This window comes from Herpailurus yagouaroundi, unplaced genomic scaffold (assembly GCF_014898765.1).
Source record: "Herpailurus yagouaroundi ecotype Mexico unplaced genomic scaffold, PumYag 191, whole genome shotgun sequence".
NCBI lineage: Eukaryota > Metazoa > Chordata > Mammalia > Carnivora > Felidae > Herpailurus > Herpailurus yagouaroundi.
Window position 1 is genome coordinate 12,333,325 of NW_024412422.1, and position 17,162 is coordinate 12,350,486.

Consider the following 17,162-nt stretch of genomic DNA (forward strand, 5'->3'; position numbering starts at 1 on the left):
TATTAAATAAGACCTATTATATAAAATATACTTTTATATATAATATAAAATACATAAAAATATATATTTTAAAGATTTTATTTTTAGAGAGAGAGAAAAAGCATGAGTGGGGGAGAGGGGCAGAGGGAGAGAGGAAGAGAGGGAGAGAGAAAGAGAAAGGGGAGAGGGAGAGAGAGAGAGAGGGAGAGTAGGCTCCATGCTCAGTGTGGAGCCTGATGCAGGGCTTGATCCCACAATGCCCCTGGGACCATGACCTGAGCTGAAATCAAGAGTCAAGACACTCAACTACAGAGCCACCCAGGTGCCTCACAGAATTTCCATTTATATTTTATCAAGAGATCAAAGGCTCATGCTCTTTTACCATATAACACTAATATGTAATTATTTTAATTTATTCAATGACTTAATTCAAGAAATAACTATGGAGCACCTGTTATGTACCAAGCATGCCCTAGGGTTTCAGGAAGAAAACAGAACAGAGTCCTTGTCCTCCAGTAACTCATGCTATATAATTTCCAAAACACTGCTGCATGCATTATATTTAACTTGATCTTCTGTGGTATAAATTGTTCTCCCTATTATATAGATGAGGAAATGATATGCCCAAGGTCACAAAACTTGGAACTAGAAAAACCAGGTTAGTAAGAAAATTTTATGAGTCCCTCTTTAAATTTTTTTTTTTCAACGTTTATTTATTTTTGGGCATGAACGGGGGAGGGGCAGAGAGAGAGGGAGACACAGAATCTGAAACAGGCTCCAGGCTCCGAGCCATCAGCCCAGAACCTGACACGGGGCTCGAACTCACGGACCGCGAGATCGTGACCTGGCTGAAGTCGGACGCTTAACCGACTGCGCCACCCAGGCGCCCCAATGAGTCCCTCTTTAGTACTTTGAAATAAAACATGCTGCCTCTTTATTTTATTAAAAAAAATTTTTAATGTTTATTATTTTTGAGAGAGACAGAGAGCAAGCAGGGGAAGGGCAGAGAAAAAGAGGGAGACACAGAATCAGAAGCAGGCTCCAGGCTCTGAGCTGTCACACAGAGCCCCACGCGGGGCTCAAATCCGTGAGCTGTGAGATCATGACCTCAGCTGAAGTCGGCCACTTAACTGACTGAGCCACCCAGGTGCCCCAACATGCTGCCTCTTTAAATAAAATTAAAATTTGCAGGCAATCTTTCAAAACCATGCTAATTTCTCCAGGTGTCTGGGTGGTTTTAGTTGGTTAAGCTTCTGACTCTTGGTTTTGGCTCAGGTCATGATCTCGTGGTTTCATGAGTTCAAGCCCCGGGTCTGGCTCTGCACTGACAGTGAGGAGCCTGCTTGGGGTTCTCTGTCTCCATCTCTCTCTTTCCTTCTCCCACTCACACTATCACTCTCTCTCTCTCAAAATAAATAAGCTTAAAAATGAAAACAAAAACAAAAAAACCCCATTCTAATTTCTTAGACCATTGGCCTTACTCAAAAGTATCATAAAAGAATAAAATGGGACAACCATAAAAATATTGTAACTATAATAATAATAATAATAATAATAATAATAATTTAAACATATATCAATGAGTTTAGAATACAATTAACACTATTTTATTTATAATATTCTTATGTACTACTCTAGTCAGGGCAAAATATTTTTTCTATGGGAAAACTAATGGTAAAGGTTTATGATGATTTTGAAAATGATAAAAAAGAATACCTGGCCAGAAAACCAATAGTTCAGTGACAATATTTCCTATTTCCTATTTATATTGATACCTTTGGAAAAAATGGAACTTAAATTTTTAAAACTTTTTTTCAGGAATAAAAACTTCTCACATTTGTAAAATATTAACATTGACCATACAGATTTGAGCCAAGTTTACACTCAATGAAAGAATGTGAATAAGTACATTTAATATGTGTAATATGTCAGAGTATTAGAGAAAACACTGTTCTATTTATAGGGTATTTTCAGTCTGGCTTGCATTCCAGTGCATTATATATTTTAAAAATTAGATTTTGCAAGACATTCCATTTACTAGATTCCTTTTTGAAACATTACTGTATATGCCACAAAAAATCTCCACTGCAATCTAGAATAAATGTGAATCCTACACTTGGGAGTTCTTACTGGATGGTAAAAGTGAAACATGTGAATTGTGGTAAGGGGCAGAGAGCTTAGCTTGTTCAATTACTGCATTTTATCACACCTAGCAATTAAACCATAAATGTATTTTTTAAAGAATTTGATTTAAAATATTTTTTTAATCTGTATTTATTTTTGAGAGAGACACAGTGTGTGAGTAGGGGAAGAGCAGAGAGAAAGGGAGACACAGAATCCAAAGCAGGCTCCAGGCTCTGAGCTGGCAGCACAGAGCCCGAAGCGGGGCTCAAACTCACGAACCGTGAGATCATGACCTGAGCCGAAGTCGGATGCTCACCCAACTGAGCCACCCAGGCGCCCCGGCCGTATTTGATATATTACAGAATGTTGCAAGCTTGGATTACCAAAAAAAAACACCATATAAGGACTAGTGATATTTACACACCCTTCTTTGTTCTGAGGCTGGCACACTGCAGACACACAGCTTCTCACTGTAATGCACTCACACTGCACAGTGAATAGGCAGATGACTAGAGTCCAGGTCATGTGGGACTTTAAAAATAGACCAATCTGAATGTTTATTAAAAAAGGAACTATGTTGGGGTGCCTGGGTGGCTCAGTTGGTTAAGCATCTGACTTAGGCTCAGGTCATGATCTCACAGTTTGTGAGTTCGAGCCCGCGTCAGGCTCTGTGCTCACAGCTCAGAGCCTGGAGCCTGCTTCCAATTTTGTGTCTCCCTCTCTCTCTCTCTCTCTGCCCCATCCCCACTCATGCTCTGTCTCTCTCTGCCTTAAAAATAAATAAAATATTTAAAAAAAAAAGGAACTATGAAATTATATTTTTCCTGGGGAAGGGGAATGGGGAATTACTGTTTAATGATTATAAGAGTTTCTGTTTAGAGTGATGAAAAAGGTTTGGTATTATAGGGGCACCTGGGTGGCTTAGTCGGTTAAGCATCCGACTTCGGCTCAGGTCATGATCTCGCAGTTTGTGAGTTCGAGCCCCGTGTCGGGCTCTGTGCTGACAGCTCAGGGCCTGGAGCCTGCTTCAGATTCTGTGTCTTCTCCTGTCTCTGCCCTTCCCATGCTCATGCTCTGTCTCTCTCTCTCTCTCAGCAATAAATAAATATTAAAAAAAAAAAGGTTTGGTATTGCATAGCGGTGGTGGTTGCATAACACTGTGAATGTGATCAATGCAATTGAATTATACACCTAAAAATGGTAAACATGTGGCACAAGAACAGACACTCAGATCAATAGACCAGAATAGAGAACCCAGAAATGGATCCACAAACGTATGGCCAACTAATCTTTGACAAAACAGGAAAGAATATCCAATGGAATAAAGACAGTCTCTTCAGCAAGTGATGCTGGGAAAACTGGACAGCGACATGCAGAAGAATGAACCTGGACCACTTTCTTACACCATACAGAAAAATAAACTCAAAATGGATGAAAGACCTCAATGTAAGACAGGAAGTCATCAAGATCCTTGAGGAGAAAGCAGGCAAAAACCTCTTTGATCTTGCCCGCAGCAACTTCTTACTCAACACGTCTCCGGAGGCAAGGGAAACAAAAGCAAAAATGAACTACTGGCACCTCATCAAAATAAAAAGCTTCTGCACAGCGAAGGAAACAATCTGCAAAACTAAAAGGCAACCAACAGAATGGGAGAAGATATTTGCAAATGACATATCAGACAAAGGGTTGGTATCCAAAATCTATAAAGAACTTATCAAACTCAACACCCAAAAAACAAATCATCCAGTGAAGAAATGGGCAAAAGACATGAATAGACACTTCTCCAAGGAAGACATCCAGATGGCCAACCAACATATGAAAAAATGCTCAACATCACTCATCATCAGGGAAATACAAATCAAAACCACAATGAGGTACCACCTTACACCTGTCAGAGTGGCTAACATTAACAACTCAGGCAACAACAGATGTTGGTGAGGATGCGGAGAAAGAGGATCTCTTCTGCATTGTTGGTGACAATGCAAGCTGGTGCAGCCATTCTGGAAAACAGTATGGAGGTTCCTCAAAAAACTAAAAATAGAACTACCCTAGGACCTAGCAATTGCATTACTAGGCATTTATCCATGGGATACAGGTGTGCTGTTTTGAAGGGACACATGCACCCCCATGTTTATAGCAGCACTATCAACAATAGCCAAAGTATGGAAAGAGCCCAAATGTCCATCAATGGATGAATGGATAAAGAAAATGTGATATATATATATACACAATGAAGTATTATTATTTGGCAATCAAAAAGAATGAAATCTTGCCATTTGCAACTACACGGATGGAACTGGAGGGTATTATGCTTAGTGAAATTAGTCAGCCAGAGAAAGACAAAAATCGTATGACTTCACTCATATGAGGACTTTAAGAGACAAAACAGATGAACATAAGGGAAGGGAAACAAAAATAATATAAAAACAGGGAGGGGGACAAAACAGAAGAGACTCATAAATATGGAGAACAAACAGGGTTGCTGGAGGAGTTGTGGGAGGGGGGATGGGCTAAATGGGTAAGGGGCATTAAGGAATCTACTGAAATCACTGTTGCACTATATGCTAATTAATTTGGATGTAAATTTAAAAAAATTAAAAATAAAATTAAAGAAAATAGTAAACATGGCAAATTTTAATTTTTTTAAAATGTTTTATTTATTTTTGAGACAGAGACACAGCATGAGCAGGGGAGGGGCAGAGAGAGAGGGAGACACAGCATTCGAAGCAGGCTTCAGGCTCTGAGCTGTCAGCACAGAGCCTGATGCAGGGCTTGAACTCACAAACCGCAAGATCATGACCTGAGCCGAAGTCGGACGCTCAACCTACTGAGCCACCGAGTGCCCCAACATGGCAAATTTTATATCGTTTTTTTTTTTTTGCCATGATAAAAAATCAAGCAATCCAGAAAGTAAATTACAGGTATTCCTACTTAGTAGGGCTGGAGTATCAGGAAGATATTTAACAAGATTTATTCCTAAGTAATATCTTAATATCTGCTTATTTAAGTACCCCCAATTTAGTAATTCCATCTTATGTATAAAACTTCTACAGGTCACAGCCATAAAAAAGAATGAAACCTTGCCATTTGCAACAACACGGATGCAGCTGGAGAGTACAATGCCAGGTGAAATAAGTCAGTCAGAGAAAGACACACACCATATCATTTCACTCATATGTGGAATTTAAGAAACAAAACAAATGAACAAAGGAAGAAAGAGAGAGAGAGACAAACCAAGAAACAGACTCGAAACTCTAGAGAACAAACTGATGGTTCCCAGAGGCGAGGTGGGTGAGGGGGATGAGTGAAACAGGTGATGGGGATTAAGAGTACAATTATGATGAGCACCGAGTATGTATGGAATTGCTGAATCACTATGTTGTACACCGGAAACTAATGTAACACTACAAGAACTATACTGGAGTTTAAATACAGAAGTTAGTAAAATTAAAAAGAAACTTATATAGGTGAAAACGTTAAGTAACTCAATATAGAAACAACAAAATTACTTGCCTAATTGCCTTTCTTTTTTCTTGTTGATCAGAAGAAACATAAGCCTTCATCTCATCAGTAGCACGACGAAGTTGTACTTCTAGGTTCTAAGTGGAAAGATTAAATTTTAGGTTAAGTCCTTGATACAGAAAAATCTCAGAAAAATTCTTGATCCTCTTTCTTTATTTTACCTTAATCATACAATTTGTGTAATGGTATCTACTTTCTTCCTGAAGACATTCTTCACGGAGTCCTCTGACTTCCTACAATATATAATTTTAAATGGGCAACATTATTGAAAGAATAATCAAATGCAGAAAGGATGACTTTAAATGTACAACAAAATGCCATCAGAGTAATTTCTTCTTTTGTGATTATAATTTTGTTTGCCATCATAGACTAGGTTGCAATCTTTTCTAAAGACTACTCCTATTGCTCCAAAACCTACAGGTTCAGTTATTAATTTATTAAGTACCTACCATGTGCCCAACTCTGTGCTAGGTGCTGGGGACACAACGGTGAATAAGACTATAGGCCCTTGCTCTCATTCAAGTAGAGGAAATAGGCATAAACAAGGAGATAGGTAATGAAGGTAGTTTCAGACTTTTCTTCAGTACTATGAAGAAAAGTCAGTAGTAGTAGAATGTGATAGGGCGACCCAACAGGCAACATTAGATAGGATGATCAGAGAAGACCTCCAGGAGGAGGTGACATTCAGGCTGAGACCTGATGATGAGCAGGAGAGATCAAGGTAAAGAGGTAGAGGCAGAGTGTCCCAGAGAGAGAATAGCACAAGCAAAAGCCATGAGGGGAAAACAAGCTTAGCTTGTCTGATGTGCAAGAAGAAGGCCAGTGTGGCTGTGGCCCTGTGGATGAAGAGAACAGCACATGAACATGAAGTTCAGGAGGCAGGTGGGCCTTGCAGACCATAGTTTGGAAGTCAGGTTTTAAGTGCAGTAGGAAGCTAGTGGAGGGTGGCCTAAGTTTCCCACAGGTTTCTTTGGCTGCTCTAAAGAGAAAAAACCTTAGGAAGGCAAGGGTGAAGGTAAGAGAGCAGAGCTGGGTTACTGTGGGAGACACCTGCTTGTGGCCTGGGCCTTGGTGGTTGTGGTACAGATGGAGAATTTGGTGTGTATGCATCACGTCTGAAGAAATAAAGATCTCTCGAGCTTAGGGGACAGGCTCAGAGAATGAGGGTAAAGACTTGGGAATCTTTTGATGCCAGGGTAGTGAAAACATGCATACACAGGCAGTTTCTGCTAAATTGTGAAAAAATAAAAACTATCTTCTTACCTGTTCTAATTTGGACCGATTGCTTTCGAGGCCTGCTGCACAGCTATCATACTGGGATTTCTTTTCATCACACTCCTGGGTTAGTTCCTAGTATGAAAGGATAAATGATTGAATAAGTGAAAAACAAAGGCCTAAAATGTGGCTCTGAAACAATACATGCCCTTGTCAGTCTTGTAACTTAACTCTAAGCTTCTTGGCATACTTAAGAGTTATTTATACAACAATCAGACATTTGAGAATTATGACAGATGAAGATGCTGATAAAAATAATAGCTACCATGTATTGAGCTGTGTGCCAGGCTCTTTATTAGGAGCTGGGATACAACAGTGAGCAAAACAGCCAAAATCCTTCCCCTAAAGTATGTTCAGACAAGTAAACAGCCTGTTGAGTGGTATGATGGGCAAATGTAAGTGTTATAGGAGAACGTGGGACTCTCACAGGACTTAACCCAGGCTTGGAGATCAGCAGTGATAGAGAAACTGATACCTAAGTTGAGGGATGAAGGATTAGTACAACAGCTAGGGGGAAGGTGAACAAGGGAGGAGAATGTTCAGAAAAAAAGAACACTGTGTATAAAGGCTTGGAAGCCAGAGAGAACAATTCAGAACGAACAAGTAGTTTATTATACTGGAGTATGTCTGCAAAGTGCGAGAAGATGCTGAATGCTTTGGCAGGGGCTTGGTCAGAACTTTGGAAACCATGGTAGGGCCTTTGAGCTTACCCTTGTCAATAACTCAATCTTACCACAACCCCTTGAGGTAGGTATTAATACCCCCATATCATGCTTGGAGAAAGTTCATGGAAGCCACATACTTTGTCAAAGATTATACTGAAGAAAAGGAGTGTCAGAATTTGAATTCAGGCTGTTTGAGTAGTTTCAAACTTCCTTCTAATGTAATATTCTGGATTAGATAACCCAAAAATCATCTATAAATACTGGAAATGCTAAAAATATCTACAAATGCTTGATAAGGTGGAGCAAACATCTTTTCAAATCCAGAGCTGAAATGAACTTCTCAGGAAGGAAGAGGAATTACCAGGGCCAGAAATGAAGGATGACACACTGTGCCTGCCCTTGGGGAAGGAAGCTGGGAGCAGTCAATCTCAGTAATGGAGTGATTCTAATATCCAGGCAGGGCAGAAGACAGAGTGGGAAGTTAGAACTGAGAACCCCATAGAATCCAGGCTGTTTTTCAACCTGGGCGGCTGGGTGTAAAGGGTTAACACCAGGCTTGGAATGAAGCAAGCCAGCCTCAGAATGACCTTGGTTTCACGCAGCAGTTTTCTGGGGAAGGAACAGGAGAGTGAACACGAATGGGTAGTGTTGTGTGTGCTTCCTTTGTTGTGTGGGACTGCATCTGGTTTGGGGTGACTAGCATAGTATAAAAAACCGGTGGGGTGCTTGCTGTGGCAGCACATATACTAAGAATTGGAATGATACAGAGAAGATTAGCATGGCGTTTCTGTGCAAGGATGAACTGCAAACTTGTGAAGCTTCCATATCAAAACAAAACCAACCTGGTAGGAGCTGTCTCCAGGCCCAGCCCTAGTTTGTGGTGACATGGCTAAATGCACCAAGGTCAGAAGGTCAGAATCATATGTAAATATGGGCTCCATTATGGTGCCTCCTTCAGGAAAACGGTGAAGAAAATTGAAATAAGCCAGCATGCCAAGTACATTTGCTTGCTCTGTGGCAAAACCAAGATGAAAAGACGAGCTGTGGGGATCTGGCACCGTGGTTCCTGCATGAAAAAGGTAGCTGGTGGGCCGGACTTAACAACACCACTTCTGCCGTCACAGTAACATCTGAAGGAATCGAAAGACCAGTGGAAGCTCTACCATTTCAAACATTACTAGCCTATAATAAATGGGTTAACTTATGCTCAAAATTACTTTGGTTTGTTGTTACATTTATTAATAAGATGTTCTGATTTTCATTGTGTTAGTTGTACTGTCTCAAAAAAACGCTTGGAAGTTAAAAATCCTTTTAATTTTTATTGGAAAAAAGAAACTGGTTATAAAAAGGAGCTGTGGCTTTTATGTATCAAAGGGACCTACAGATATTTCAGACTCTTGTGGGTGATGGTCATTCCCACCGTAAATGGGAGCAGCTGGGACTCTCAATGAGATGAAGGTGCTATAGCAGATGGCCGCTTTTGTGTGTGTGTGCATGTGTGGCCTATGAGTCTGATGGCTACACTGATCAGAAAATGCACCTGTGCTGCTGCAGGGGCAGCTGGAGAGAAGGGCCCATCCTTGGGCAGATTCGTTCAAATCTACCCTTTCCTACACAAACTTCCAAGCCAAGACATAAACTCAAAATTAGCTCTGAGCTTGTCATATTCCCAAAACACCAGGAGAGACAACTGCAAAGCCATTCTGGAGGGACACATGCTCCATCCTAGCTGCTGGGATTCAGAAGACAAAACCCTACTAAAGACAAGCTCACAATCCAAAAGTATAAATACACAAGGAAACAATCAATCCTTATGTGTGAGGATCAGAAGATATAAGTGTGCTTGAAACAAAGTCATAAAAAAGGAACTGAAAACAAAAGATTAAGAAAAAAAGTACAGTGAGTAAAAATAGACAAAAATGAAAAAATAGTCATTGAAATTAAAAATTAAATGGTATAAATGTGAAATTAGACACAGCTCAGAAGATACAAAGAATGAACTCAAAAGCAGAGCTGAAGAAATTATTTAAAATTCGTCACTGAGAGACAAAAAAGATAAAAATATGAAGACAAAGTCATGCAATAGGGGACAGACATCCCCTGTCATCCCCACAGGGTCATAAGTATGCCTAACTGCAAATAATAGCAGTCGCTGGAGAATGAACTAAAGAAAACAGGGCAGAGAATATTTGAAGATATCATGGAGAATTCTCCTAGAATTAATGGAAGACAAAAAACACAAAATCCAGCAGAGCAAATACAACTAAATCTGTATTTAGATCACAGTAGTGAAATTGGACAACACCAAAGACAAAAATAAAAATATTATAACCAATTATAGGCAAGATATTACCTAAAAAGAAATGATAATTAAACTAATGGCAGACTTTTCAACACAAGAGAAACCAGAAAGCAATGAACAAACCATTATTAAAGAAAAAAAAAGGTGGTTTACTTATAGTGATGATTCTTTACTGAGAGAACTGCTAAAAGAAAAAAAACAAGGAAATTTAATTTCAGGAAGAAAGAAACTGAATCCAGAAGGAAGGGTTAAACTGTAAGAAACAATGGTGAGAAGGGTTAAATTTGTGAGTCAATCTAAGCAGGAAATGACTGTATAAAATAGTGATTATAAGTAATGACCACCCGACAACTACTTTAAAAAAATTTTTTTTTCAACGTTTTTTATTTATTTTTGGGACAGAGAGAGACAGAGCATGAACGGGGGAGGGGCAGAGAGAGAGGGAGACACAGAATCGGAAACAGGCTCCAGGCTCTGAGCCATCAGCCCAGAGCCTGACGCGGGGCTCGAACTCACAGACCGCGAGATCGTGACCTGGCTGAAGTCGGACGCTTAACCGACTGCGCCACCCAGGCGCCCCATCGACAACTACTTTTAGAGATGAAGAAATAGGGGTGCTTGGGTGGCTCAGTCGGTTAAGCATCCGACCCTTGATCTCAGCTCAGGTCTTGATCTCAGGGTCATGAGTTCAAGCCCTGTGTTGGGCTCCACTCTGGGTGTGGAGCCTACTAAAAACAAGAGAGAGAGGAAGAAATAAAATGGAAATAAACTACTAGAGGATAACAACACACATGTAAGGCAAGAGAGGGTGTTGAACTATTCTAAGGTCCCTGTATTGTTCAGGAGATGCCTACTAGATTTAGAGTTCATTAAGTCATGAAAATATATGTTAAAAATTTAGGAATAACAATACCAGAATAGAAGATAGAAAAGTAAATAAAGGGAGCAAAGAAGATAAAAGAACACAGAGTGATGCGTTGAAGGGCACGAAAGAAGCAGCAAAGAAAAAGCACAGTAAACCGGATGTACAAAACAGAAATAAATCCCTACGTATCAATACTAAAAGTAAATGTAAATGGTATTAAATACACCAATTAAAAGACAGATTCTCAAACTGAATGAAGAAACCACCCACATAAGATCTAGCTATATGCTGTTTATGAGACATGACAAAAGTAAGGACACAGAAAGCTAAAAGAAAACAGAAATAAAAAGATATACCAGGCAATCCTAATCATAAGAAAGCAAGCTGGCATACTTACATTAATAGCAGACAAAATAAAAATAAAAATCTTAGACCAAAACCTTAGCAGGAATAAAGAGAATAAAAAAATGATAAAATGAATAATTTACCAGGAAGGTTTTTTTTTTTAAATCAGGAATCTTTTTCTTAATTCTGGCAAAATAACATAAAATTTACCATTGTAACCATTTTTAAATGTACAGTTAAGTACTGAGTACACTCGCTGTGCTGTGCAGCCAATCTCCAGAACTATTCTCATCTTGTAAAACTGAAATTCTATATCCATGAAACAACTCCCCATTCACTAAGAAGCTTTAGGTGATACATTTGAAAAGCTTCATCTGATGAACACATAGAGAATCCAGTACTCAACAAATGGAAAATACACATTCTTTTTAATATCAAGTCACCAAAAAAAAATTAGGTTGGCCTCTGATCTCTCCATGGCCACACTTAACCCTGGAAGACAGTAGAGCAGTATACTTTAAAAATTCTCAAGGAAAGAAAGCACAATGTAAAGATTTTATGCTCAGTCAAGCTAATTTTTAAATATTTAAGGCAAGAAACTCTGGAACATGCAAGAACTCATTAGGGAATATTGTTCTTGTGAGGTTTTTTTTGAGGATTCTCCTAGAGGACAAATCACAGACAATAAAAATTAGGAAAAAGGGCAGTGAAAGGATTGGTAATGAGCACTGAATCTAATAATTACAGGCTTAACACTGAAAACACAAGTGGGAACCAGGGTAATAGAAGAGAATGTAAATGTTACATGCCCTGACAATGTAGAAATGATACTACAAAATCTCCAGGGAAGGGAAAGGGAAAAGAAAGTGGAAGGTAGAATAAATAAGCTGGTTTCCTCAATTTTTAATTGCTAGGGGTGAGTGGGGGAACAGATATCTGTTATATCTTTTATATCTGTTAAACCAACAGATATAATTTAAATCTGATGAATCAAGTTATAAGTATATTAAAAGTATAAAGGCAAATAGTAAGAGACAGTATGATTGACTAAATTCAAGTACTAAAAGAGAGGGAAGGAGGGGAAAAGGAAGAGGAAAAAAACTCATTTCATCACTGCTCACAGTGGGGATTAATAGATAATACCTATAGAAATGGATGATTAATGGTAGAGTTACAAATATCACCACCAGACCAAAACCACAAGCCAGAAACACATACAGGGAGGATAAGGGAGAGGGACAAGGAGAAAAAAACGAGAGAGAAAATGAAAACAAAACAAAACAAACCCCAGGATTTTTTGGGGGGGCTTTAAAATCAAAAGCTACGGACACCTGGGTGGCTCAGTCGGTTAAGCGTCTGACTTCGGCTCAGTCATGATCTCACGGTTCTCTCTCGAGCCCCATGTCCGGCTCTCTGCTGTCAGCACAGAGCCCGCTTCGGATTCTCTCTCCTCCTCTCTTTCTGTACCTCCCCTGCTCGCTCTCTGCCTCTCTCAAAATAAATAAACTTAAAAAAAATCAAAAGCTACACATAACATGTACTAAGATCAAATATGTCTGCATATCAATAAAGTTAAAGGGTCTAAACTTACTTATTAAAACAAACCCTTCAGATTATATCGCATACCAAAACCCAATTCAAGACCTATTCAGAGACACCTACAACAAGATAATTTTTAAAAAGTTAAAAGCAGGGGCGTCTGGGTGGCTGTCAGTTGGGTGTCTGACTTCGGCTCAGGTCACGATCTCACGGTTTTTGAGTTCCAGCCCCACGTGGGGCTCTGTGCTGACAGCTCGGAGCCTGGAGTGTGCTTTGGATTCTGCGTCTCCCTCTCTGTCTGCCCCTCCCCCACTGACACTCTGTCTCTCTCTCCTTCAAAAAAATACACATTAAAAACAAATTAAAAAAAATAAATAAAAAGTTAAAAGCAAAAGATGGGCAAAAGTACAGTAGGCAAATGCAAACAAAAGGAAGCAGATGTTTTGTTCTTAATTATCAGTCAGAGTTTAATTCTGTCTGCCACCACCAAAAAAAGCCTTTGTCTTTCTGGAGAGTAGAACAAACTTTAGGCAGCCAATAAATAATTATCCATTCATTAGTTCTCAGGAAATTTCTGGAAAACGCATAAGGACCTGTTTTACTTCTGGGGAGTGTAGAGAGAGAGATAATTTCTATTCTTCCCCTTTTTAATGTATACTGCTCTACTGTCTTCCAGGGTTAAGTGTGGCCATGGAGAGATCAGAGGCCAATCTAATTTTTTTCGGTGACTTGATCTTAAAAAGAATGTATTTTCCATTTGTTGAGTACTGGGTTCTCCATGTATTCATCAGATCAAGCTTTTCAAATGTATCATTTAAAGCTTCTTGGTGAATGGTCTGTTTTTAATGGGTATAGAATTTCAGTTTGAATTCTTACCAAGAACATGTTTTTACTTTTATAAGAAAAAGGGATCAATGAGAAATATCTCAGTGAAATCAATAATTGTCAGATTTTATACTCTAAAATGAGCATTTTAGCTCTTCCATTATATTAGCAATTTTATGTATTATGACATTTAATTACATGTAATTTATAGAACTACTCCTAAGAAAATAAACATAACACTTTTCAAGATGCTATTCTCATTCTAGGTGATTATAAAAGATTTAGATAAATGTAAGTTATACATCTGGAGTTGCAGTGCTCTAGTTTTCAAACAGTTGTTATTATTCAAATTTAGAACATACAAGTACAATAGAAAGGAAATGTTCACTATAAACAATTCACTATAAAGTTTCCTAAATATTTCAGAGCTGCCCATTAAAGCAAGAAGTATAAAGTATTTTCAAGTAGTCCTGCACTTTAACAAGACATTTATGTAGTTTTGAGTGGTAAGTACATGCAAGTTAAAAATGAATAATATTCAGGGCACCTGGGTGGTCAGTCGGTTAAGCGTCCGACTTCGGCTCAGGTCATGATCTTACAGGTGGTGAGTTTGGGCCCTATGTCAGGCTCTGTACTGACAGCTCAGAGCCTGGAGCCTGCTTTGGATTCTGTATCTCCCTCTCTTTCCCCCTGCTCCTCTTGCACTCTCTCTCTCACTCTCTCTCAAAAATAAATAAACATCTAAAAAAATAGAAGAAAAATGCTTTCTTCTAAAAAAAACCCAAATAATATTTAAAGTAGAGAACAATTAAGAATTTCAGTTAAGATTTGAAAAGAGCTTACAATCAATGTCTTGGCTAGCCTCTTTTTTTTAGTATACTTTTTATCACAAAAGGTTTCTGGATAAAAGTAGAACTATACATGGATGCAGGAGATGGACATATGGAGATAAACAAAATAAGCATCAGACACTCACCAAATACAATGAACTCAACCACTGGGAAAAAAAAACAAAAAACAAACCCAACAGCTAACGCAAACAGGCAAGTCCTGTCCCCTTTTAAAAGATTTTTTTAGATAATTTTTAATGTTTATGTATTTTTGAGAGAGAGAGAAAGAGAGAGGGAGGGAGGGAGGAAGGGGCAGAGAGAGAGGGAGACACACAATTGGGAGCAAGCTTGAGGCTCTGAGCTGTCATCACAGAGCCCGACACAGGGCTTGAACTCACAAACCATTAGATCATGACCTGAGCCAAAGTGGGACACTTAACCCACTGAGCTACTCAGGCACCCCTAAAAGATTTTTTTATTGTGGTAAAAATATACGTAAAATAAAAATTACTACTGAAACCATTTTTTTTAATATTAAAAAATTTTTTTTAATGTTTATTTTTTGAGAGAGAGAGAGACAGAGTGTGAGTGGGGGAGGGGCAGAGAGAGAGAGGGAAACACAGAATCTGAAGCAGGCTCCAGGCTCCAAGCTGTCAGTACAGAGCCTGATGTGGGGCTCGAACTCACAAGCTGTGAGATCATGACCTAAGCCAAAGTCAGATGCTTAACTGACTGAGCCACCCAGGTGCCCCAGCACTGAAACCATTTTTAAGTGGCATTAAATACATTCACATCGTCGTGCAGGCATCACCACCTTCCATCTCCAGATCTCTTTTCATCTTCCCACACTGAAACTCTGTCCCCATTAAACACTTAATTTCCTATTCGCTATGGCCCCACAACCACCATTCTACTCTGTGTCTGTGAATGTGACTACTCTGGGTACCTCCTGTAAGTGGAATCATGCAGTATTTGTCCTTAGCAGAGTGCCTTTTCAACACGGCAGAAGACAGAGATGAAAATGTTGATGTGGCTTAAGTACCCCTCTGACTTGATGATATGGACAGAACTGGAGAGTTGTATTATTTGGGACTGGTGGTAAGAGGGGTACATTTCTTTGTGATGGGAGTGGTAGGCAGTCTGTCACATACAGAGAAATTGAGTTAAATCACATGAAAATGAGTTTCAGGTTTGGTTACATTATTATAATACATGACTTTATAGGATTTAAGATCTGGTATATAGTTTACTCAGAAAACAATTTGGTTGAAAAGCAATAAATACTATCCCTTCTTTTAAAAGTCTCTTTAATAATTATAATAATAAATATTTTAAAAATATTTATTTATCTATTTATTTAGAGAGGGAATCCCAGCAGGCTCCACGATGTCAGCACAGAGCCTGACGTGGGGTTTGACCTCATGAACCACCAGGTCATGCATGACCTGAGCTGAAATTAAGAGTCGGACACTTAACCAACTGAACCACCCAGGCATGACAGATACTTTTTTTTTTTTTAAATACCTTTTAACGTTTATTTATTTTTGAGACAGAGAGAGACAGAGCATGAACGGGGGAGGGGCAGAGACAGAGGGAGACACAGAACTGGAAGCAGGCTCCAGGCTCTGAGCCATCAGCCCAGAGCCCGACGCGGGGCTCGAACTCACGGACTGTGAGATCGTGACCTGAGCTGAAGTCGGACGCCTAACCGACTGAGCCACCCAGGCGCCCCCAGATAAATACTTTTTAAAAAGTTCTTATGTATTAGTTAGTCATTGTTGCATTAGTCATTATATGCATTATTTCATTTAGTCTTTACAACTACCCTGTTACGAAGAGACTAGTTTACAGATGAGGAAACTAAAGTTTATAGGAATAAAGTCATTTACCTAAGGTTATCCAGGGTCTGCCTGATTCTGTAGTGCATGTTTTTAATGATTCTATCTACACTGTCTGAATAGAACCTTAAACTAAGTGCAGTATATACTAAAATTCCAACCATGTAAAAAAGTATATATGAGAGGACAAGGCTGAAATGCAAAGATGAACACTGTTCAGCTGTTACAAATAGGATAACAGGTGGTGAATTAAAAGATGTCAATTAAAGTACTGACATATCTATAGCCTCTCCAGAGGGAAAATTCTCTAGGTAGCCATACTTGGTACCATATTACCCTCCTTTCTTCTCATCCTGTCCTTACAAGCATAGCTGGCTGGACTAAGAATGGACCCCTGACCTGACCTGAGGATAGCCAATAGTCTATGAGATAGTTGGGCATGAAAAACTGCCCCCAAAAGAGAAGAGCTGCACCAGGAATTTGAATTAGAAAATGCAAAGAAAATAGCACAGTTAGTGAAATTTCAACATAAAATATGTAGAGAGGAAGGTCTTAGCATGTAAGATGAACAATAAAGAGTACAGGTTATGGTACCTGTACCTGTTCCAGACAGATTATGTTTCTGATCCTTAGAATTCCATAACAGCACTTTTTCTTTACTGTCCTTAATATCCTTTCAATAAAACTCATTTAATATATAAATGAAAAAATATATAAATGAATTTAATAAAAGAATTATTTACAAATAGATTTATTAGCTTACTATTAGGGAGAAATTTTATCATCACTAGAAATACACATAACCAGTCCCTTTGGTTTCCAAGTTGCTTACTCAAGAAAAGCTTTAAGAAAATCAATGGATTAGAATGTAACCATGAAAACAATTCTTGATGTCCTCAATCTCAAAACTTTGCTCAAAAATCTCCTTTCTGAAACTTTTCCTTCCTAACAATCACATCATTTGCTTCCTCTTATCAATTATGATTCTGATTATATATTTCCTTCCTCCTTCCTTCCTTCCTTCCTTCCTTCCTTCCTTCCTTCCTTCCTTCC

General features: G+C 38.9%; 1 protein-coding gene and 1 non-coding gene across 12 annotated transcripts in view; one reads left to right on the forward strand and one right to left on the reverse strand.

Annotated features, from left to right (window-relative positions):
- IFT81 (intraflagellar transport 81) overlaps positions 1–17,162 on the reverse strand; it is a 229,763-nt gene that overhangs the window by 46,364 nt on the left and 166,237 nt on the right. For all 11 annotated transcript variants that reach the window (XR_005781174.1, XR_005781172.1, XR_005781173.1 and 8 more), the window contains 3 exons: positions 6,889–6,975; positions 5,787–5,858; positions 5,617–5,702 (listed from right to left, as the gene is read on the reverse strand). Coding sequence is in view for 6 of the 11 variants with exons in the window: in XM_040444141.1 (XP_040300075.1) it covers positions 5,617–5,702; positions 5,787–5,858; positions 6,889–6,975 (245 nt within the window). In the remaining 5 variants the exon portion in view is untranslated. The remainder of the gene's footprint in view (positions 1–5,616; positions 5,703–5,786; positions 5,859–6,888; positions 6,976–17,162) is intronic.
- LOC121010493 (U6 spliceosomal RNA) lies at positions 8,288–8,397 on the forward strand. Its single transcript, XR_005781204.1, has one exon. It is a non-coding gene; the product is annotated as a U6 spliceosomal RNA (small nuclear RNA).